The sequence below is a fragment of the Neodiprion pinetum genome, chromosome 3 (genome assembly GCF_021155775.2).
Source record: "Neodiprion pinetum isolate iyNeoPine1 chromosome 3, iyNeoPine1.2, whole genome shotgun sequence".
NCBI classification, from domain to species: Eukaryota; Metazoa; Arthropoda; class Insecta; order Hymenoptera; family Diprionidae; genus Neodiprion; species Neodiprion pinetum.
This window is the reverse complement of record NC_060234.1, coordinates 22,252,571-22,277,276: the sequence shown is the minus strand read 5'-3', so window position 1 is coordinate 22,277,276 and position 24,706 is coordinate 22,252,571. Positions and strand designations below refer to the sequence as shown.

At 41.5% G+C, this 24,706-nt stretch overlaps 1 protein-coding gene across 6 annotated transcripts; it reads left to right on the top strand.

The window, feature by feature from the left end:
* The first annotated feature begins 4,318 nt into the window (after positions 1-4,318).
* Positions 4,319-17,995, top strand: Arl4 (ADP ribosylation factor-like 4). 6 transcript variants are annotated; one of them, XM_046615334.2, is made up of 4 exons: positions 4,319-5,064; positions 13,656-14,003; positions 14,090-14,305; positions 15,134-17,995. In XM_046615334.2, exons 2-4 carry the CDS (start codon positions 13,790-13,792, stop codon positions 15,328-15,330), a joined length of 627 nt encoding a protein of 208 aa, XP_046471290.1. In that variant the 5' UTR covers positions 4,319-5,064; positions 13,656-13,789; the 3' UTR covers positions 15,331-17,995. The 6 variants fall into 6 exon arrangements, with proteins under 6 accessions (XP_046471290.1, XP_046471287.1, XP_046471291.1 ...); XM_046615331.2 differs by having other exon boundaries at positions 4,319-5,071; XM_046615335.2 differs by lacking the exon at positions 4,319-5,064 and adding an exon at positions 10,588-10,893.
* Positions 17,996-24,706: the final 6,711 nt, after the last annotated feature.

The following is a 24,706-nucleotide window of genomic DNA, read 5'->3' as shown; positions in this document are numbered from 1 at the left end:
GTAAGTGACTTTATACTCACGCGTCACCTAATTCAATCAGAATTGATATTCCCCTCGTGTAACAGTTCCTGAGTAACAGATATTAGTAACGAATGATTCCAATTTGTAGTACTTTCGAACCTGAGTCGTGGGTTCATTTGATTAGTCTGACTAATGTGACGAGCTATTGAGGTAAGCAAAGGCTTTGTCCGCGATATCCGGTCTCCAGTCCGTTTGACGAGTGTCTGAATATCATAGCTACACATCCAACAATAGCCGGAAGCTAGTGAAAGTAACCGATGAAGTGGCCAGATAATTGTATTATGTGTGTGGACGGTATTTTATGTACGTTTGTACACTCCATTGTCTCGAAAAGTACATCTTCCGTTGGTGCACGTTCCACCAATGATATGAACCCCAAGTTATTGATAGTCCCACGCGCGTCTGTGTACGACTCTTCGTCTTAAATGCATATACTTAATTTACTTCGAGGTTGAGTAATCCGTTAAACGAGTCGAAAAATAAATTTCCGTCGGTCGAGTCGACGTCTGTTTTGTAATTCACGAGGACTTGAATAATTGAGTAATTAGTTGCAAAGTTGAAAAGAATTATAGTCCTGTTGGTGGTGAATTCTAGTCGATTGTAACGGACTCCTTGCATAATTTTGGACTCGACAATGCGGCTCGATTTTACGCATAGAGAAAATTCACAAAATTATTTATATTCAAATTGTAAATTTGATTCGTAAACAAATGTAATAGTGTGGATATAGAAACTGAAATTAAATGCATCGGAAAGACGCTGGTTATAAGTTGTTTGAAAAATATTAATTACGAGAGATCTCTTGGAGGTTTTTCTGTCAGTAAACCAAAGGGTAAAGAATTTTCAAAAACGGTTACGCAGCAGTAGAAAAAAAAAAGAGAATCGTTGGACGATTTAATTAAGAGTGTGTAATCTGGCTTTAATTCTCTTGATTGTTTATTCACAAGGGGCCGAGAAGTGGAGTGAAACTGCAGCTGCTGAGAACTTTTTCTCAAGCTCCCTATATAGGGTCAAATAATGGTACTTACAAGTCGCATCTTTGTTGTTTTGTTCGTTGACCATATCAGCGTGTGGTCCAGCCAGGCGTATCATGGGCTTACTGAAAGTCTGAACTCTAAACCCTGTAAACTAATGGTAAGTAGAGTTTAACGAATTTAAACTGCCCGCTTCAGTCCTACGGCTCCCTGCAGATACGCTTGACAGATCCATTTTAAGAAATCAGGCCACTGAATACAACAAACTCATTGTTCCCAGCCGTTTCATCAGAGCTGGGAATCTCGACGGTGAATTGGGTCTGAATATTCGTTGCGCTACATGTCCGACAATTCTGCAATTTCTAAATAAATCCAGATTTTCAATATCTTTCAATAGTAAATTTTTCTGATATTTTATGCAATTACATTCTAGATCAAATTTTCTACACGTTGCTCCGCATTTTTTTATATCTTTTTCTAAAGTTATCCGTCCGTATTAGTTACGGTTAAATTGGACTTAGGGTATACATCTTTAAAAAAATCTTCGCTCTTTTTAAATTTCCTTGGCACTCCATGTCTTGTTTCTCAGATTCGTTCTTTTACTTTTTGCTGCTAAAAAGACCCGAAGACCTATAGAATCGATTACCTTGAGATGCGCCGTTGCAACGATGACGGTAATCACGCGGGCCTCTGCTTCACACAATGACTGGTTATCCATATGTTTGTGAACAAAAAATAATCATACAGATACTCCCCGAGTAGCAATTCATCTTGCGGCGCTCGGCGATACAAACCAAATAGTTGTTCATAGCTGCTCTTATACCGTTCTGCAGCCAGTAAGATCAATTATACCGCATTTGTCTACGGGGGACAGGGACAGTTATCATCAGGCTCTCGACGCTTAATTGGACGTCATCAGTTTGCCTGTGAACCTGTTTTGTTTCTACTTTAATTTTATAATTATTTTTTACTGCTGTTTTCAAGTGGGATCGTTGAACCACTTACGATTAGAGTGAATCCCGTGTTCACGATACGGCAATTGTGAAAAATAATGTACAGAATTTCCTTGGGATGTCACATCGCTAATTCGATTCCTGCACAAAACAAAATCGCTGACAAGATTGCCAGCAATCACAGATCAAACAAGCAGCAGCTGGCAAACGTGGGAACTTTTTCACTCAAATTCACGCAGTGCTTTATGTATGACCATTCCTTTCTTTTATATTACACACATGCCTGGAAGGCAGGCGTTTTCCGGATCTCATACAGCTGGGACACATGCTGCAGTGACATAGCAGAACGCAGCTTTCGATCCCGCAATTCATTCGGGTTGAAAACTGATGATCCCAACGCCGTGATCGTGAATTGATCCATTGCCAAACTGCAACTTGGTGTGAGAAAATCACAAATTCACGAATTCGTCACGGCATGACTCGCGATTCATGGTTCGATCATAAGACGAGACTTTTGGTACTATGCGTAGTAATTTAAGCGTAAATAAAGAAGAAGATAAAGTGTATGGGGGAAAAACAGCGTTTTGCCCTTCATTTTATAACTAAGAGGTGCCGGATCTTAAGTAATAGTATTAAGACACATTCAGTAACGTTAATTGATGAGTTTACTGCTAAGTATTGTTCAAGTAAAATTGTTTGGATCCATGAAAATAATCAATGAGGTAAATTCCGAATATGATGCTCACTTCAATTTACTTGTCGTTAGTAATCGACGAAATTTACGTGGAATTAAGCATATGATCATTTTTCGGAAAAACGACTGGGGTATAGAGCAACGCTCCAATTCGATTGGTGATCTGATTTCAAGTGTTAAGAGACACCAGAGTATTACGAAAATTGCTGGATTCAGTGACGGAATTATTCTTTCTCAAATGTGTCAAAAAACCGTCCTTTGCTCAGTTACAGAATGCTAAAAAACCTTCGTAAAGTCTTCGATGCCGCATTGGAGCATAACAATAAAAGGCAAAAAACCAAGGTGAAAATCGAAAGGTGTGCAGGAGTCCGACCCTGGGTAAACGGCACGCGATCCGAAACACGTACGTATGTATATTTCAGCCGCTAGACCAATAATCGTCATCATTATCATCATTCACCGTAGATTTGTAATGAATTGGCGAGGAAGAGCAGATAGAGACAAGCAACAGTCAATCGGTTTTGAAGTGTTCTTGTATCCGTACAAAAACATGAGGCAACCTATCACGGAATGGAGAAACTCAGAAAAGTGTTTCATTTTCAGAGCCAAAATTTGTGTTGCCAAGAGTAAATTTTTGGACTAATACGAAACCCACCGAAGGTTGTATCGGAGCAAACGAAAAATTTATGCGAACTTTCTTGAGCAGTAAACGGAAATGCTTACAAGATTTTGTTGCAATTACGTAATTGCATCTACCGCGTAAAATCATTTTGTGAAGATTGCAATATGATCGTTTAGTTTTTGTAATTGCATTAAATGATAGTTTCAATGCAATTTATGTAACTCGAATTGAGTGGAGCGTCAAACAACGACAAACGAACATGCTCTTGTCAACCGTAGTTTCATGCAATGGTATTTGATCAAGAATGATTAGGCTGCATCCTATCGGAATTAGTGTCCGAAGTTCATCTTGATAACTACAGCTCATCCTACTTTTCCTGCAAATAAGTGTTTTCGAGGTGTCAAAGATTGGTACATTATGTAACAAGGGAATAAAGTCGAAGATTAATCAACCATCGAAACAGGAATTGGGTGCAAAATTGAGAACGTAAATTAATAACGAAAAAATCTATTCTCAAAAATGCATACATAACAAGCTCCCACCGGGGGATTGGGAGTGGAGCCCCCTACCTCAAATATACATTTTAAAAAATAGAATAAAATTAAAGAAACAACTTGAAAATACAATTAAAATAATTGTCTGGCACTTATAGAAGGGACGGTTGACAGCTGTGTCGTCTTTCTCTTTCTCCCTATTTCGAAGATTTTGTTAATAAAAAGCAAAAAGTTTCCTCCGAGTGAAGCGCATAGGGAAAAAAAAAGAAATAAAAAAAACAAATACGCAATCGCACGGCGTAACGGACACGAAAAGGACACAGTAGGACAGGCACGTAATAACAGCATTTATGCGTAGAATTCAGGAAATTAGCATATGCGATGCGCGCATCGTTTCAGAGCGGTTGTTGTGCGCATGAACCGCGGACATTTGAATCCGGCCGCGTTTGTGTTGGTGCTGCGAACACGCAGAAAGCATTGTTGACGTCTGCTGCCTCCTAGCGGTACTTTCCTCGCCTCGTCGTTTCGTAGTTGAAGAGGAGGCTGTCGCCGAGCGGAACACAGTTTGGAGCCATCGCTCGCCGATGCATGGTCAAGGTGTAGTCGGCGTCGAAACACCGGCTAGCTAATCACCCTCGTACACCAAACACCGCAGGTCCGCCTGTGTTTCGTTTTCCCATTTTCACCCGAGTCCAATTTTTCCGAACCATTTTTAATTCAAGCGTTCAAAATTCCGACCTAACTTTGGCACAACTGAATTATAGATGTATTTGTATACCACGGTTCCAGAATTATGTAAACCCGTGCCTGGTCAGCGTGCGTTTTTGCGAGTGTGTGTTTTTATACGAAATAATAATCCGGTAAACAAGTGGATGCAACTTAACTTATACCTGTAACTTGATTAATACACCCGAATAATAATACTAATAACAATGCTGTTGTAAATAAAAACGAACAAATATTATGTGAATGCTAGTGAAGAGTTTCGAATGAAACGACACGCTTATAGACCATTCGATGGAATAATTTAACATCGCACGATTCGGCGTAAACCAGAAATTCACCGTTCCGTTGTGACCAAATCACGAAATGACGTTTGGCCAATTTTTTAACACATCGTCCTACAGTGTGATTAGCGTGTGCGATCATCCTGCGAATACGCCATCGTAACGTGAGTGCCTTTCGGAATCGGATATAAATCACAAGCGAAGAAAGAAGAGAATATCCTGCAAGCGAAGAGGAACGTTTGGACAAATAACAAGAGAAGAAAAAAAAAAGAAAAAGAAAAAGAAACAACACGCTGCAGGTGAATGGTAATACTTTTTCCTTTCCTTATTTGCGAAGCCTTTTTCACCTCGCTGTACGCCTGTACAGCCCGTATGAACGATAACGAGTGCGCGCAATTACAACAGTTGTATTATACATGAATACCGTTCCGTTGTGTAATAGGAGAAAATTATTCCCGTATACCCGGTTAACCGCGATTTCTCCGCGGGGGATGCGTTCGAGTGATGCGGTTCACCTGTTCGTCAAATCGGATCACCTGCACCGATTTCGCGGCATTTCGATGGCTCGGAATTTTTGAATTCGAAAATTTGTCAACGCGGCAGCGAAGCAAAGCCGACGAGATTGACGGGGCTGAGAACGGCAGGAAAAGTTGCGAGCACGCGAACTTTGTCAGCGAGCACGATGAAAATCGTCCAATTTGTTTTGACAATATATATATATCGTGGCCAACATGCGTCTCTCTGTTCCCCTTGGCACCATGGCCGAAGGTGGCAGCGCAAGCGCAATATGGCCAGTCGATACGGCCGTCGAGACCGTGCAGAGTCTTTCATCCAGTCGTCTACCTGCCCATTTGAAATTTAATTAGAATTTCACACTCGAATTATAAGCCTCGGGTAGGTATCACCGGCACATGGGGATTACGTTTAGCTCGTCTGGTGTCGGGCCCGGTTCACACCTCCGACAGAGGACCGTGATCTGCAGGAGTTCGTTACAGAGGAATTGAATGACTCTGGAATGAACGCAAAAACAAACGTCTGTCATTTTTGCGCCCCGGGTAATAACTGCCCGAGCGAATTATCATCGGTGATCAAATACCGATTTCCTCGTTTTTAACACCCGGAGAAACGGGACTCGGTAGAATCGCGCGGCAAGTGCAGCACGTGTTATACTCAAAGATCACGACGTATACTCGCGTTTAGATTTAATCCTACTTCCTTCCATTACACCTGATTCGGTCAAATATTTACGTAGTAGCAAGGATATGGGCTTGCGGGGGCGAACGACTTTCATCGGACAGGTGCAAAGACCCGAACGATCGATGTACGAATATTGGATCTGTCTGCGTTCTTCTATGACACACGCGTGTCTTTTCCAACTAACAATCAAACTGGCAGGAGAATAAAGGAGGGGCTTCAAATAAGCTTCCTTAACTGACATGAGTCTCGGTCTACTGCAAAAGGTTCGAAATCGTTGAATGAATTTCAGAAAAGTCTTGCACTGATACGAAGATGAACGGATAGACTTGAATTAGCCGCAGTTCGAAGATCCGATTTTTTCAGCTCTTCATTTCTCAGCAGAATCCTGCGGGTCACTGCTCTCGCTTGAGCAGCGGAGACGTTCATCAGTTAAGGCTGGCTTTCGTTTTAGCCCCCAATTTAGAACCGAATTGAATAAACGAAACGGTACAGATGCACGTGCGGTGCGTGTTCCTCATTGTTGCCGTGCCTGTAACCAGCTGACGTGTATTATTGTTGGGAAGAAATCTTTCTCGGGTCTCCTGTGTACGCGGTAGAAGCGTGAAGACGTTCGTTAAATGCGCCCCGTGCATGTACAACTGCGCAAAGAGGACAAGACGCGACAGCTGGCCTTGTTTTCGATCCATTATGCTTGTTACGGGCGAAGCTCCAATTCCAAGCTTTCAAGCATTAAATGATGCCTGGATCGCGAATAAAGATGACGATGAGAACTCTAATCGTGGTCAGTCGGAAATTTGATCAATCGTAACTCGAACTCAGGAAGATGAACTCAACCAACTTAGAAAAGTCTTTCCGACTTGGATCGCGGTTTGCTCGGAGGTAATGAGAGGCTGAACCATAGACTGCGAATAACCGTCGTACAAAAACTGGATGGAATGTGGTAATTGTACATCGAACAAAGTGAGTCGCAATTATTGGACTCTACCGTTACGTCGTTAGCTGCTGGTAGCTAATTCGCAGCATGTTGGCACTCATCTTCATCGTTGCATGCAGTCCAGTCCTCTTATCGTCGTTACGCGTCTTTTCTCCTCGCCATTCGTTGTCAGTCTCAGACACAATACACTGCAGCAGCAGATAAGAAGCGAGAAACAGCCGTCCGACTGTCCACAAGACGATTGATTCGAAGCCTCAACAACAGTGGACTTCGGATGTATCGTTTCTTTCTACAGTAGCCAAAAATAATTTGTCTACCGTGAAATTATACACACTATGAGGAACGAATTTACGCTTCATGCTGCACTTTGAACTTGCATTTATTGTATCCTTTTATCGTATTGGTGCCGTGCGATCGCCAGCGGCAACCGAACGCATCGTCATCAACGCGTTGGAAACCTTATTATTGATTCAAGTGCCTGCATCACGCGTTAGGAAAATACGCGAGCTGCATCACGGTGCCGCTGTGGACAGCAGGTGTTGTCATAAGATTGCACCGCGTTATCTGCCCTTCGGTGAATTACAACAGCGGCTTATCGTCGATCACGGTCAGCTGTTGAGAAGCCTCGAAAAATCGAATCCGGTATACGGCTTTGACCTTATCGTGTCGCTCAAGCCTCGTCTGACATGAGCCACACAAATCCCGCAACCAAATGAATTATACTTAAGATTTTCCGCACTGTTTATCTTGGAGAAACGATTCGTCTGGAAAATCCATTACGAAGTATAACGCGCAGTCTTTAAATATAACAAAAGAACCTCACGGACTATATGGAAAGTTTTCAAAAAAAAAAAAACTGTCCTGAAATTTTGGTCAATCATCGAAATGATCGAAATCTCTAATCATCGGGTCTTGATGAGTAAATGAAACTTGATATCAAGCTATCAAAAACCATGAGATAGTAACCTTGATGCTAAATTTTATATTAGTTTACAATCAGAGTTCAGAATAATAAAAAAAACTTCAGTTTTCGATTTGGCTTAATCAACCGATATTTTGGATAAATCTTAGACGTTAAATTTTTATTATCAGGTATTTATTTTTCTGCGTCAATAAGTCCTCTAAGAACTCTCGGGGAATTTATCAAATTGTTTACAGAGAGATTATCACATGGTTACGGTCAGCGTTCAAAAATCGGAAAACCTTCGATAATCCGTACTCAATTCGTTTAGTATCTCCAAAGTACCTCTGTATAAGACGGTGCTATGAAACTTGATTGAAATATTGCTAATTAGAGTGGATGTGACTATTTTTCACAACTATGGAAATGCATTCGATAATAAATGCTGTCTGGCTGTAATGACGGTGCAGAAAATTACGCGACGCGAAGTGTAAACGAGTTGTCGGGACATAAAGTAGGCACATCTATTCGACTCGAACGACGATCATTAGTCGGTATAACATGCTACAGTGCTGAGATAATACTACTTAAAGATATATAAATGCCGCATTCGTAATGGTGAAAAACAGTTTTGCACGGTGATTATACGAATCGACGATCGACTTTGGTATTCAAACGAAAGGCAAATTCGTTTCGCGACAAAGATTTCACAGTCGAATTAGTAGATACCCGATGATATTATCGACTATCACGGTTAATTACGATCGCTCGTTCGGAAACACGGAACTTGCGCCATCCTAATATAACTTTACAGAATAGCCGGGAAACGGGATACGGATAATTTCAGTTTTTTTTCAGAGACAACTCAACACTGTAATTCTCATTCGAGGACGTTCTGTACCCACGTGTGTAATTATTACATCCTGGCTAAAAAGCACGAATTTGCGCATTGCGTAACTCCTGTGTTTGTTCAGTCGAATCTCTGACCGCTATATCAGCTAGCTGGCCTCTGTGAAGGTTATAAAACTTAATCCGCAGTGTCTATTTATGCAAACTCGTGTCAATTTTCAACCACCCAACACTGCGTTGGTCCCACCGGTTTTTTCCGCTTCAGCGATCAGCACGATATGCGCTCCATAGACTGCTGCTTGATTATTCTAACAAAATATATAAATAATTTGCTAACCAGGGAAATACTTTTGGTTCTACAATTCTAATAGTTCTTGATCGGTTATCCCGCTTTTTTAATATCACTTAGTTTCTATGAAACGAAGAATCGATTTTGGCATACATGTGGTCCGGAGGAAAGCTAATGAAAAATTATTCATCACCAGGATTTTCGGTTCTCGGAATTTATGACGCAAGATTACATACTCAACATGAAAATTGTGAAATATGACCACAAAAAAACCGTTTGATCACGAGTAATTATAGGATTTTGAATTAGTCGTTAAAGTATTTGCAATATTTGAATGGGTAGAAAAACTTTTTATTTAAAACAAAGCAAAAGATTGAGTAAATTTTCAGCGAATAGATACTTTTTGTTGTTTATAAAGAGAATACACACAGTCGTAAGAATAAGGTTATTTTCAATTACGAAACGTAATCGTTATTATGTATTTAAGGATTATACAAGAAAATGGAGTCGGTAGGTTAAAATTCACCGTTGACTTATAAGAGAGGCCGTACAAAATCGATTATCCCTGTTTGGATTTTTTCACTTTCATTTTCCATTTCTCATCGCGTATATTTCCGTCTACGCCGTCTATATCAGTTTACGATTATTTTATCACCCATTGCGAACGATAATAATCAAGTGAAATCATGCGTACAAATATTTTCTGGCAATAATTTAATCAATAAAAATTGATCAAAATACAACGAGCGTCAGCAATAAATTTAAAAAGATGTTCAAAAAATTAAAGCGCACAACGAAAATGTCGAATCTCTTACGAGTCTCGAAAGTAAAAATAAAACGAAGCTAAAAAATAAAAAAATAAAATAAAAATAAAATGGAGAGAAATATTGTTCTAAAATTTGCAGCTTACGCGGCGAATTTTTTTTTGCGTGAAATTTTTTGGCTGACGTTCAAATACATTGGTGCAGCCCGATGGCGCCCGTTCGCATGCGATGATTCAGGGTAAATAAAACCCGCGTTGTGTCCGCGTATAAATAAAACGATCCATCGCCAATTTGGGTGGGCGCAGTGCAGCATGCCGTAGAAATTTAGCACTCTAGGTCAAACTCTGCAGCCGTGTCTACACTGACCGGGTCCGTCACGACGACGGTAAAGGTGCCAGCTAACACAGGCGACATCGCTCGTTCGCAACGATGCTAATAATACCGAACAAGAGTTGATCAGCGAGGTATAAGTAGAAGAGACACGTACGTCAACGCTAATAACTAAATCCACACGGCGCTAAAGAATCGACTAATAAACCGAGTCTAGCCAGAGGCCGAGCCTCTTCCCGTCTTAGCGCCGCTCAGAAATAGGAGGATCTTCTTTCTTTTTCATGCGTTTTTTTCAACTCTGGACGTAATGATAAAAAGCTCGCATTGGGTTGGCGCGATGCAGGCTCCTCTCATCGCTGCACCAGCAACCGCATCGGAATCCTGGCCTTAGCTAACTGTTCGCTAGCGATGGACCGCTATCATCTCCGTTCGTTGTGCCGAGGACGAAGATGTGGGAGAGGGACGGAGATAATGGGAGAGAAAATCGAGGAGACGGAGAGAGATGGAGAGAAAACGAGGGACGAGTGAGGCGGAGATGTGGCGGCAGGTGACCCACTGGCTTCGTCTGGACCTTCAGCTCCACGCATAGCAGCCCATACCGGCTCCGGCGAACTCGTGCCATCTCATTTCATCTCGGCTCGAGCCACTGGCTGGCAACACCTGCTGCCGCATTGGAAGATCGAGAGAGGAATGGCTACGAACGGTCGGAGAGATGGGATTGTAGTTACGGAGAGCACTGGACCCGGCTTGGCGCTATTTGCTTCTCTTCGAAATGATTCAGCTGCTTTTTTCCGGGCAAGAAGAATTCGAGGTCCTGGTTCCAGGTATCCATGAATTGGAGCTTCTTAGCCGGGAGACTGATGCGTGAGTAATTGAAGTTTTTGAAGAAGCATCGCAGTGTTGAGTTTCCTCTCGTCTTGCTCAACCGGCTTCCACAGTGGCTAGCAAGGTGAAACCATCGGTATGCCATTATGACAAGTCAAGATGGCTCGAGTTCTACGTTTCGAAGCGAACGATCGTAACAAGGCGTGACATTCGATACGATCATCGGGGATGAATTCAGCTGCGAAGTCTTCGTCGCGAAACGAATTTGCCTTGCGATTGAATGACGAAGCCAATCGTTGATTCGGATAATCACCGTACAAAACTTTTTTTTCACTATTACGAATCCGGCATCTACGAGTAAGTGGTATTACTACAGGATTGTAGCATGTACCGGCTAGTGATCATCGTTTGAGTCGAATTTATGCCCTATAGCTCGTTAATACCTCGTGACGAGTAATTTTCTACACCATCATTGTTTACTTTACAGCATCAGACTGCAGCATTTGTCACCGTAGTTTTATACATGTCCTTTATGGAGCTACTTTTCAAGTTCTAGACGAATTCTATACGGATCATCGTAATTCAGCGATTTTTACCACTGACTGTTACAGTTGTTGATGAAACAATACGATAGATGATTGGACGAGCCGAAAGTCTGAATAACGACCACTTTGCGCAGGCCACGTCTGAATGCTTTGAACTTCGAAAGAATTCATACTCGAACTGCATATTGTAGTTGATCTTGCACACGCTCAGTTCGTAACCATTCCTACATACCTACGAGTTGAAATCAATCTTCATTCACGTGCCTGGAGCACCGGACTAACGCTTACCTGATGGTCTCCCTGTAATCCTAGATAACCGTACCTACCTGACGGAATAATTAAATCCGTTGGGAAGAAGGAGATCCGAAAATATGAGACGTAGGGCCGTTTCGACGCGAGGTATCTCGAGAATACCGTAAAGTGTGATGGTTACTCGAAGCAAAGCGAACTCGTGATATGCAAGTCGGTGTCAATCTCTGAACAACGTGACGATTCGATTTTATTGCCGGTAGATTTTCACCGCTCGAAAGTGCTGTATCAGGTACGCGCAATCTTATACCAAGATCTTCAGAAAGTTATACAGTTTGCCAGGCGTGGACCACTTTGCCCTTCTGGTTCTCCTCTGTTCTAGATCGCTGGCCGCCGTTGGTCGTTCGGCGGTCTATATTCATCTTGGCATCGAGCACCCGACCACCTGGGTCCCGGACACTTGCCAATTGTGCGCAAAACTTCGCGGCGACGCCACCGATCCTCGTTTTAGTCTTGTATCAAAGCCACACTTGACACGTACGCGGGGCGTATAAGCTTCCATCGTTAACTGATGGATCGGCAAAATAGTGGGCACGCCTTTTCTCTCGCCTGCTGCAGGCGCCGTTCGCCAAAGCTAGCGCCCAACTGGGGACTCGGTCCATCAAGTGGGTCATATTAAGGCCCGCGGTTTGGTTTCACTGTATTCCAAGTAAGCCGAATCTGGCGTATGAACGTTGGCGGTTACGCTTCTGGGTGGTTCTGCCGCAGATAAACTCAGTTCCATGATTTCGTGAATCGCGTGCCCGGTTGAGTATCGATCATCCTCAGAGAGACGGGCTTCTATTTTCGTCAAGAGGCTTCCGAGTCGATCAAAAGCGGAGGAACCGGCACGCGATAAACACAGGATTATATAGTTTCCGTTACGAAACTAGGCCAGATATCAAGTGTATAATTATACCGGCTTCTTTTTCCGACGTAGACACGTATAATACACAGCATGCCCACCACTCACTCTCAAGATAGGCGCACCTTCGGGTTCTTCGCAGAGAGCGGACGTCAAAAGATAAAAGCAGTTTCCGAGCCTCCCTATCTCGGAAATCAGGTCCAATTTACTTAGCCTTACGGAATACCAACGTGATTTCATTATTATCAAGCAGTACGTGAGGACGCAGGTATTCACGATCTTGACGATCGCAGAGAACTTATTGATCTCGTCCACTACATTACAACCATGGCCTGACTCTCTGGCTCACTCTCCCCACCTTTATCAATGATCGAGCTACTCGGCATGACTCACTCTGATAAGGAGCTTATCAGTCCGGCTTGGGCAGACATTCTGCAGTGAGTGTTTCACCGTAAACGAAGCACACCTCCGTCAATTCTCTCTACGGAAAACTAACCGCGCGTTTTACTTCTTAAATCTGTCACTCTTCAATCACGCTTCGCCAGATCCTTTCTTATTTTTGGAAGATTAAACCTGACGGCAGATTTCATCTATTTCCACCTCGATTCTACTTTCGCCGGTAGCCCCAGAAACTTGTTCTTGAGATTAAGGCTTAGCATGATGTTAACGATGGTTCATACAGCATCCAGCTGAAGGTAAGCGTCCTTAAGAAAGTACAGTGCGACTTCATGATTGAATGCAACTGCCTCCGTATCGCGTCCTTCGATGTGCTGGAACCCATTGGCGAGTATTGTTACTTTTACCAATGAATTGGACATGGAACATTCTCCCTATTTCTAGCTGATCGTTTATACTTCTACCGATAGTCCTAACAACTTGTCGCTGAAATTGAGATATAACACGGTGTCAAAGATGGTTATTAGAGCGGCAAGTTGTGGCTAGCCGTTTTTAAAAGAGTGTAGTGTATGACTTTGTGATGGAATACGACTGTCTCCTTATCGCATCTTTCGACGTACCGAATATCAATAGGAAGCGTTGTCACATCTGCCAGTAAATTATACACCATGGACCAGCATAGTGACACCCAATTACTCTTGTTACAGGGATGGGACGGTGAGTCGAGGGGTCGTGCGCTTCAAGTCATCCGGGAGGTTGGTATATGTATAGCTCGGTGAGCTATAACCGTAATTCCTGCATGGTGCGAGGGATATCCTGAGGTATACGAGGGAGGAAAGAGATGGGAGCTGGAATGGGAAGGAGTGGTACAAGCGGGGGAGGACTTCTAGAGGCTCTGCCGACTGGGACGCCTCTTCACGTCGCAATGCTCGGCCTCGACAGTGCGGGTAAGACGACTGCCCTTTACCGGCTCAAGTTTGATCAGTACCTCAACACTGTGCCCACCATCGGTTTCAACTGTGAACGAATAAGGGGCGGAAGTGGCAAGGCCAAAGGTGAGTACCAGTGTCCAAAATTTTGAGAACTCTGAGGTTTCCCTTTCCCCGCGGCGATTCCACTATCGTGATTCTTCATTCTGCAGGAGTCAACTTTCTGGTATGGGACGTTGGTGGGCAGGAGAAGCTGCGACCGTTGTGGAAGTCGTACACCCGATGCACGGACGGCATCATATTCGTCGTGGATTCCTGCGACGCCGAGAGGCTTGAAGAGGCAAAAATGGAGCTAACGCGGACAGCCAGAAGCCCGGACAACGTTGGGGTCCCGATCCTGATTCTCGCAAACAAGCAAGACCTGCCTGGTAAGTGGATAAAAACCAGCGAGGCGAAAGAGAAATTACGATGCAGATTCATTACGGCACACGTATCCAGACTCTTGTTATTTCATCTTGGCGAAATGCTCGTCAGGTTATATCGTTTCCACTTGTTCTAATTCTTGAAAGTTATAGTGACGGCAATTTTGCACCGAAATTGTTATGGTAATGTGAAATTTTGTGAAAACGCAGTTTGAGCTGTTTAAAAAAAGCCTAGGAAGGCGTGCATTGGCAATTGTTCAATTCTTCTGAAGATCCCAACTTTTTTCAAAAGGATCGGTTAGCCAGAAAACTACTAAAAGTAAAATTATTCTTCTGCGAATGTTTTATAAGAGTTCTCTGTTTCACTTTCTCAAACCTTTCATGTTCTTTTACGATTTGTCTTCAATGTTATCTGTATGAAATATTTCAAACGGTGCGAAATATCCGTAGATGTAAACTTAGACTTTGATCTAGAATTTATCAAAGAATATTTTTCCTTTCTCAGACTTGCTTTCCATGTTGGACAGTTTTTGAAAAAAAAGCTTGAAGTTTCTGTGTTTATAACAATCCCCACTGTTTTGTTTCAATTTCCAAATTTTGTCCAACTTTCCGATAAACTTCAAAACAACTTTAAAACAGCTTGACTAGATTGGAAATTAGTCAGTATCTTTTATATTCAAATTTGTATCCGTTGGAAAGAGAAAGAGAATATCGGAAGGACTTTGAGTACCCTTATTCAATTCCTCAATTTCACGTCAAAATTGAACGAACACTTTCACAGAATTTTCAAGTTGTCTCCGATAGCTCTTAGAATCTGACCCTAAGCACCTTTAGGAGCAAAGGAGGTTGGCGAGTTGGAGAAGCAGCTCGGAGTGCTGGAGCTGACGGGAATGCCGGGAAGTTCGTGCATCCGAGTGCAGCCGGCGTGCGCGATAACCGGTGAAGGTCTGCACGAGGGTCTGGACACGCTTTACCAGCTGATACTGAAGCGGAGGAAGCTGGCGAAGCTGAATCGGAAGAGAGCGAGGTAGGCCCGGGTTTCAGAGGACTGCACATGCGTCTTCTGATATTGTTCCCAGCCACCGTCGCCAGGCCTGGCGTCGACGCCATCCTCGGTGTCGTCCGACGGCGACCCGGTGGTTATTTTTACAGACCAACCCTCCGCCGAACGGCCAATGGACGGATCGAACCCTGGAGCCCATCGACGGGGCAACGAGAGGAGCTTCGAACCGGAAGAAGAGTCCTCTTGTGGAGTTTAAGGAGCTTTGGAGTCGCGAAAATGACCTTGCAACAGATCGGATGTCGGGTTTTCAGTCCCCTTCCCCCAATGTCCATTTTCCTGTGGATGTGAAGAGGAAAAGTGAACGGCTATTTGTGCGATTTTCTCACGTGCCGATAATTTTTGCGACCGCAATTGAAACGGAGAGGGAAAGTGCACCTGTAACGGATTTTCGCCTGGTACCGGAAGTCCGTTCAGTGTATCGGAAGGTAACGCGATACCCGGGTAACCAGTGGGAACTGCATGTGCCTACTGCGGCGATATACGGATATCGTATTTCAAAACTGTGCAGCCTGAGAAATCGACACGTGTGTATGTAACGCTAAATATGTATCTCGGGTTTCAAAAGTGATTATTAAAGAACTTACATGTGTAATCCGCTGGACAGAAAATACACGCAGAGCCTCGATCTCGGCTCTTCATAATACAGCGATAACAACTCAATTTGACGAATGGTTGTTATTGACTGATGATATTGGGAAATATTTGGAGAATTGTGAAAAATTGAAAAAAAATACGATCATATTTTATAATGAGTGACGATGCTAGTCGATGAACTGGGAGTTATTTGGAGATTTGAAGAATCGTGTAAGCTGTACTGAGAAGTCTGACGCCGTTGGAAGAAAAATCAGCGAAACTTGATTGTTACGATAACATTAATCACAACAAGCGATGCGTATAAATTTACTTGTAAATAGGCACACGTTGGATATGAGAAGTATCGTCTCATGCACGCGAAGGATAACGTATTTGTAACTGTACAACGTGCATGCAGATTGATATTACAACGGTCACGTAGAAGCAAGCCTGGTGGATCATTGTTTTGCTGTTATACAAAAATCGAGATTACGTATAGCTGTAATTAATGTATATTAAAGTCGGATGTTTTATAACTGTGTAAAATTATTAAATATATATTATACATACATACATTGTATACATTAGGTATCAAAACAGCGGATTATTTGTTGAGAATACTAACGACAATTACGTATATACATATATTATATGTCTTGTTTATGGATTTAGATAAATAATTGTACATTTGAATTCTTGATTTCCGGCTCGTATCAGAGCAACGTTACGAAGGATCCGGTGTATGTTAAACGATAGTTATTGTGTTCGTAGAAATAAGAGCCGTTGTTTGTTTATTATTCGTTTCCAATTAATATACGTATCAACTATTATTCCTCAAAATTCTATCGTACGCTGAACGTGTACTGTAAATGAGAATATGACGGATGTGAAAATTTCCGGACAATTTAGGGAGCCAATTTTCAAACTCACCACCCAACATTATGTTTTCTTTACTTCAATTTTGTAATTCTCTTTATCACGTCAAATTCGAATAATATATAATCGTTTTGTGGCGAGGAATAGCAATCCTTTTTCTCTGTTCGATTCTGCTCAAAGTTTACACTGAACTTTCTCGGTGCAACAATAAAAATAATGAAAATAATATACTTGATAACTCGACGAATTTGATTAATAATTAAATAACTGGACACGTCGGTGAGTTTAAAAATTTTAGGTATACCTATCTAGATTTTGACCTGGAAACTTCTCACAGACATAACAATTATTTCTCCACATAATAATTATCCTTGTTGTGTTTATTGTACTATTCAATATTTTATCTTGCGCTTCGATTTATCGATCCTACCTATAATAATATAAAATGACTATTTATATACATTGCAATGTAAGAAAAATATGCGTTATATACACAATGAATTCGTAAATGCGCGACATCAGCGACTAATTATACAATTATAACTATACATATAATATCAGCGTAATATTATATACAAAATACAATCATTGTTATGCCGTATATAATATAATGTTTGTATGACTGGCGTTTCCGTAAATACGAAACCATGCCTATTAGTGTCACAAATAGATCACATGTTATACAATAGATATTATCAAACGTATATACGAATATCCATAAGGTGAAACCTGCCTCACCCTCTGCTACGTCATAGATGTACCTTAAACATACCTCTAAATCGATCACCTAGCTATAATATACATACAACTATTTCTAACGATAACGATCAATTTTTTATTGCATATCTCCGTAAGTAATTATAATTATATTCGTATAATGTGAGTGTACATATATATTGGATAATTATAATTACTGTATAATGCATATGGTATACAACTCATTCTTAGCTGTCAAATTGAAGATTTGTAAGTAAAATATTTAGCATCATTTTCCTCATCGTCACGCATATAATAATATTATAACACACGCATAAGATACACGTAGAGTGATATTGGTAAACTCACAATCTTCTCGTACGAAGCACACACGCAATATACATACGATACATACCTATAGCTGTCATTTGTAACGATAATAATATTACCATAATGTTATTATAAAGTCATAATTGTTACGTTCTAAACCGCTTGTGTTTCTCTTATTTCATCATCCGAACCGGCATCAGCGAAATAACGTCCTCGAACAATCGACCGTGAAAATGAAAATTTCACGTACAGTTTATACGGTTCCGTTTCCGGTCGACGCTGCTACTCGCCCATTATACCTATATCCGTTTAAATGCGACGTGGGCTGAAACCCTATGCGCTGCAGCAGTCGGTCAGTAGTCCGTGAAAAGCTATACTTGTAGGTAGCTCTCGTATGCACACGTGACCATGTAACGTGTAATCGAAATTTAGAACAAGCCTTTCTAGCCGACTACACGTGTATCGCACAGCTACAAGTTTTACTCTTGCGTTTCTTCTCGTATCTCGCCTCTCGAGACTCTGGTATCGTTCCTCGTTGCGCAATCACGTATGCGATTATTTCCGAAGGCTTGTCTCGACGTATTGTAATCAGCCTTGTGTATAAGGACCAGAGCGACGCGCCTCCGATCTGCAATAACGAGAGGGAAAAAAAATGAGAAGGAGAAGAACCAAATTTCTCACATACCCTCAAAGTATTTATTCCATCTTTATTTATCCTTTCAAGACCATTGTACAATTTATTTCTGCACTTCCCGAGCATACGATTAAAAGTTAAAAATTACAGTTCGAAGAGTTTAAAAAGCACGACTGTAATGTACAGATCAAGAATATTCCAATTCGTAGTAGTTTCGTCAAATTTTTCAAAATTTTTGTGATTAACGAGAAAATCTAAAAACTCTAGATAATAATTTCACCGTTATTTGAATTAGAAAAACCTTGACAAATTGCGTTAGATGTATAGCTGTTTTTTTTCCCTCTCCCGTGACTCGTGATTACGAACACTGTAAATTAATCTACGGTTGCATCGCGTTTCCCGTCGCGGGGAACTGTATCCGGTCATTGACGAAAACCGGAAGCTGCAACGAGACGGTAGCTCGTGCGGTACAATGAAAGAAGCGGAATAAAAAAAAAAAAAAAAATTGTACCTCGCCTGTACGTTGAACATTCATCGCGTGTGTAACACGTGCCGAACCTGGCAGCCTTTTGGAGTTTCGGTATACGCGGAGGACTCGTAAGGCCGAAATAATAACGCGTCGAAACCGGAATATTTATCACCGTACGAGCGTTTCCTGCCTTGTAAAATCCGGATTCATTCTATATCTAACACGTGGCGCGGCTTCACCCTGGAACATAAATTCAAATGGAAGGAGAAGGGGCGCATCTGCACGTGCTTCTTGGCGACGCGTTGTAGACATTTCTGTAAGTCCTACCCCTCTGCGCAAATGTTGGGGTGTGGTTCTTTTTATATTCTAACGCTTTGAGGCGAGACGAGGAGAAGATTTTAGTATATAAAGTTAGTAAGTCAGATTCTAAATGAAATAAGGGAATGCAAAGGGAATTTCAAGGTTACGATCTGAAAAGAAAATTAATAGATAAATACTTGAGGATGAATTCGTTTGACCATCCAAACCAAAAGTTGAGTAAAGAGAAAAAATCGTTCAAAAAAATGTTCAGCAATGCTGTTTGTATTATAAATGATTCTGTGCGAATTCCAATAACACGAGCTAATAAATCAGCCATTTGAGAATGTTCGAAATTCCTGCAATTGCTTCTTATTCATCGTAAACTACTCGTTTTGACGTATTTTGTTCATATTCCCCGATAAAATAAATATCAGTACTTTCGATAGATCTTTTTTTCCCGGTGCAGACAGGAATATCAAAAATATGTGGTAGAAACAATTAAATTTCTAGTTACGTACGAAAGCTGCTAAAACAACAAAATTCGAGCAGCAAACAGACTTCATCGAAATTGTAAAGAAATTTCAATTTCCAATCAATAAAACTCGCAAAAAATAAAAAAAAAATAAAATATCGATCGACCCAAATATATAACCATACTTGAGTATCGGGTCTTTAATTTATGCCGGCGTCGAGCACGATTTAGGGACTCTATCAGTCTCTGAAGTGATACTTGTGTGTGTGTGTGTGTGAAGCCCGTGCGTGTAAATCCACTTGCAGATAATACGGTTATTTCAGATTAGGCGAACGAATAAATCCCTGCCGTATATAGAGCCGGAGATCACGATCGCGGCGAATGGACTTGGCCGGCTTCCCGTAGGAGGTCTTCTCCCGCTTTCCTGGAGCCCGTTCGCAGCCCGAGTGGGCGAAGTTTTTCGCCGCGACGCAGAACCGACGATGAAGAAAACGACGCTAAGCGTCGGAGACGGCGACGCCGGCTCATTCTTGTGTCTGTCTACCCGCCTCCGGCTCTACTTGCTTGATCAGGATACAAGTCGACGACGTGGGCGAAGCGAGACCCGGAGCGACGATCGGCGCCGCTGCGGAACGACTTTCAGTCTTCACGAACCAGAGTCGGCCGCCTTATTCGCCGTCGTCCGGATCACTGCTCGCCGAGTCCTTAAGCGGACCTTCGCCCCTGCGCTGTACGAGGTGTGAGGATTATTTTTTATCAGAAGCTGCTAATTTTCATAGAGAGATGGAGGAATCAAGTGCATCGATTTTCACTCGACGATGGTTTTGGAGAGGATCGCGGAAACGGGCTTGAAATTTTTCCGAGGCTTTTCCGAGGCACTTGACCCGCGAGCTCCGACAATCGATATTAAAATCCGGTCTGGAAAAATAAACTGTCGGCTTGTCCGGTCTTTGAATAACATTTCTTAGCATGCTTGGGAAGAACAAGAACCGAAAATAATTGGGTAATATCTTTTCAGTTTCAAATTAGACAAAAATTCTTACAAGTCACAAGTACATTGGATTTAAAGATACAGCAATATTATCTAGTCATCCATGCTAACGTATATCTGTAATTTATTACTGAAATTTAATTTCATATTGTTATGATAAGGGTCGCAATTATATTTTTAATAGTGAAATAACAAATAGGATCTGATTACTGTAGGCATTTCTGTCTTTTCAGCAAAGTCATGGAAATTTTGTATTTTTTTGATTAGGACAAAACTCTTTCAATTACAAATTACCAATAGATTTTCTTGTCTTGCTTATAATTGTTCTCTGCATTTTACGTTCTATTATGTATATTTTATCTTAAAATATCTATGTTGCCAATGCCTATGATTAATTGAGATTCGACAACAGAGAAAAATATCTTAATAAGCTTCTATTGAAAAAGAAAAGTACTGAAAAAATGTGCAGTGAATTTTCGGGTTTGCCTTATAGGCTCTTCATTTCTCCGAAAATATTGTCATTTTTCTCCATATCTCTCAACATCGATCATTCTATTTTCCTTTCTGAATACTTCTGTAGAATTATACACCTTTTCAAATTATACCTCGAGAATTAAGAAATTCGCATTTTTTTTCATTGGGGATAATTAAATTCACCAGCTTCGACTAATTTTCACCACGCTTCAATCTTTTACGGAAACCTGAAAAGGCGTCGGAACCCTACACCAAAGCCCTCTGGGGATACAAAATCCTTCAGAACTCGTCAAGGACGTCCTGTATGCAAATCGCACTCTCGCGATGGAAAAAATGGGAATGCAAATTATGTATGATCGAAGTCGCGTGGGCGTCTTATGCGGGTAAAAATCCTGCAATGCGCTTTTTCGTCGAACGAAATCGAAAACGAAATGTATCAAGTCTTATCTCAGCGTCGACACGCGACCGAAATCTTTTCCCATCCCAATGTTTCGCCTTTGGTCTGGCGCCAATGCCTCGGCCGGTATTCATGTCAGATTAAATTAGGCAGCTCTCCGGCTTGAGGGGCTGATTAACCGAGAAACGGGTCTAATCTGCGAGACCATGAGCGGCTTTCTTTTCCTCTTATTTCATTTTATCGCGAAGCGTCGCTTTTGTTCTTTACGGTTTTTCATTACTTTGCCTTCGGACACGATAAGCATTGCGTGGAATTGCCAACTAGGGATTGCCGTCAATTGATATTTTCCAGTATCCTCTATACGTTAGCAATTATTTAACTTCTAATTGGAAAAATTTTAAATAACCACTCGGGGGGTTTCCGAAGAGGAAAGGACCTTTGACAGGCTTATCTGAGCTTCTGTGGCAACAAACATCACTTAATGTAACGCCTGACGTTGGATTAAAAATAACGCAAAACGTGCGATGCGGTAAAGAAAACATCTGGGAAGACAAGAAAGTTTTCGGGGAGGAAAAGGAAGTCTCGGCTGCGACGTGTGGTGAGATGCGGAACTGAAACCGAGCTTGGTTGTAAATGATAACTGGAGAGATCGAGCGGCCAATCAATATCCCCATCGAGCCATTAATCATCATGGAAGAAAGTACGTAAGGCCTGCGTGTGTTTCGGTCGGCTCGCATGGCTTTGGTAACAATTATAAGCATAAAGAGCTTTCAACCCGCTGGACCTAAACACAGAGCTGTACGGGACGGACAACGAGCCTCTATGTAAATGCTGAGCATTGATTGTGAGTATGGCGCAGTCAGTGACCTCAACTCTGTGTTTAACTTATCGTCTCGATCTTCTATATAATCCATTGTGCGAACTGCAACACTGGCCAACCGCAATTCACGGAGTTGGACGACTGTAATAGAGGAAGTAGAGACCAAACTGATTGAATGAAGTTAGAAATGAAAAGCTTCAGCTGTTTCTTCATGGACAAATTTTCCACTAACGGAAAGGAAGAAGGTAAGACTGGTTATTGAATTGGATTGATAGTAAAATATTAAGAGAAATGTTCCACCGATCCGTCAAGAAAGAAACGACTTGTCGAAACTTTGATTTGAGAACGAGAAAATTGCAGATCGTAACCGGATATCGGGTAGTAGATTCCTCAGCTTTACGAGCGATAATTGAACCGCGATTAATCAGGGTTCGTACTTGACTGCGGTAAGACTTTGGCGCGAAAAGCGGGAGAGTAAGCAGATGGCAGTTGCTAGGCAGGCTGGTCACGAACAGCTGTTATTGATTACGTACCTTTCAATGCCATGTAATCGCTATGTAATTCCGGGGAGTCGAGAGCAGATACGTACAGTGAGACTTCCCAATAACGGACATTTTCGGGACTAAAAATATTGTCCGCCATTCAGAAGAATATTAACGTGTAAATTGTGCTTATGGAGATTATTAGACTGCGTTAAGAGAAGTTTCGCTGTACCTATCACTTCTACGGGGTATAAGATATACAGCATATTTCGTAACGATATGCAGTCAAGAAGAACTTTTGGACAAGAATCTTTCAACCCCATGTATTACAATCATAATTATCACCAGTGTTATGTTTTATAGAAAGTCTGACTTTGTCTTGATGATGAACTAAAAAAATAAAATAAAAACTTGTTACGACTTGTTATATTTCGCACTGGAGTACATTTCATCAACTCAAAGCTCTCATATACAGGGTACAAAAATATTCGTAATTTTAGACGTGGCGCGCCATTCGCAAACTTGGAAGTAGCCCTCGCGCCTAAATTAATTTAAATAAGAGCTCTTTTGGTAATGCATACCCATAATTTTTTTCATAAGGATCCGTCAATCGAGTCTTGAGATAAAAAATCGATTTTGTAAGGTGTCATTTTTTAACCGCTGGAGAGGGTGGAGGGGGTTATTGAGTTATGAATCGATGGGACATGTTTTTCTGACCTGAGAAACATTTCTGAACGGAACGTTTGAAAATTCCGAGACATGGGAATTTGTCCCCTCTTATTGTTAGTCGTGGATTACCATTTATTCGACCTAAAGATGGGTACAAATTCATTTGGCGTCGACCGAAACAATTCTTTGTTCATTCATCCATTTATTCGTTCCGTAAGCTCCTTTCCCTCTCTTTCTGCTGTTTCATCGTCCGTGTCTCAAGTGCGCCTACTCGGATTGTTTTTATTACGACCGTCCGCATCAGGGCTTGGTTGACGATGGATACGAGTGCAGTCGGTATACACGTGTGAATGATAAATTAAAAACTGTTTCTATCCAAGCTGTAATCGCCTTTTTCTGTTTCGTCTTTAGTCGAGCTCGGTCTCGAGTCGACTAGGCAGGGTAAGTGAGCTTGTGGCAGCTGCGGTGTACTCGCGATATAATGCAACTGTAAAAATGGGACCGAACCGTCAAACCGGAAGCGGATTCGCGCCATATGCACGTGGGTGTGAGCTTGTAATAATAATAGAAATATCCGTTAGCAGCAGTAACAAAAAAAGAGCATTTGTAGCGTTTGTAGCGACACTGTGCAATAAGAATTTGAACGATCGGAGCGTCCTTCGCAATGATCGACGGAATCACCAAACGAAACAAGCGGCTTTAGGTTGACGGTGAGATAGCCCTCAAACTTCTCGTTTTCATACTGCATATTTCGAGTTCACAGACAAAAAAAATATTAATATCCAATTCGAATTTCGAACTGCGAATTCAGATTCGTGATTAACGAGTCAAAAGCCCTTGGATACCATATTGCATAAAAATATTACGAGTTCTTTTATTTTGAATCACTATAATGGATCTACCATTACTAATTTTGAAAGTCTGATTTTGGATTTTTTGAGTTTTAGATTTTTTGACTTATAGATTTTTTCTACCAAGTTGGATTTACCGTTTCGGATTTTACCAATCCGACCTCAGATTCGTAGTCAGTGGCCCCAAAAACTATGCGGTTACTATTTTCATTTGAATCCGCTCATCCATTCTCAAGATATCATGACTTTTTTTTCAAAATTTGTTATTTAAATAATTCATTACTGCCATTCGAAAATGGTCATATGTGAT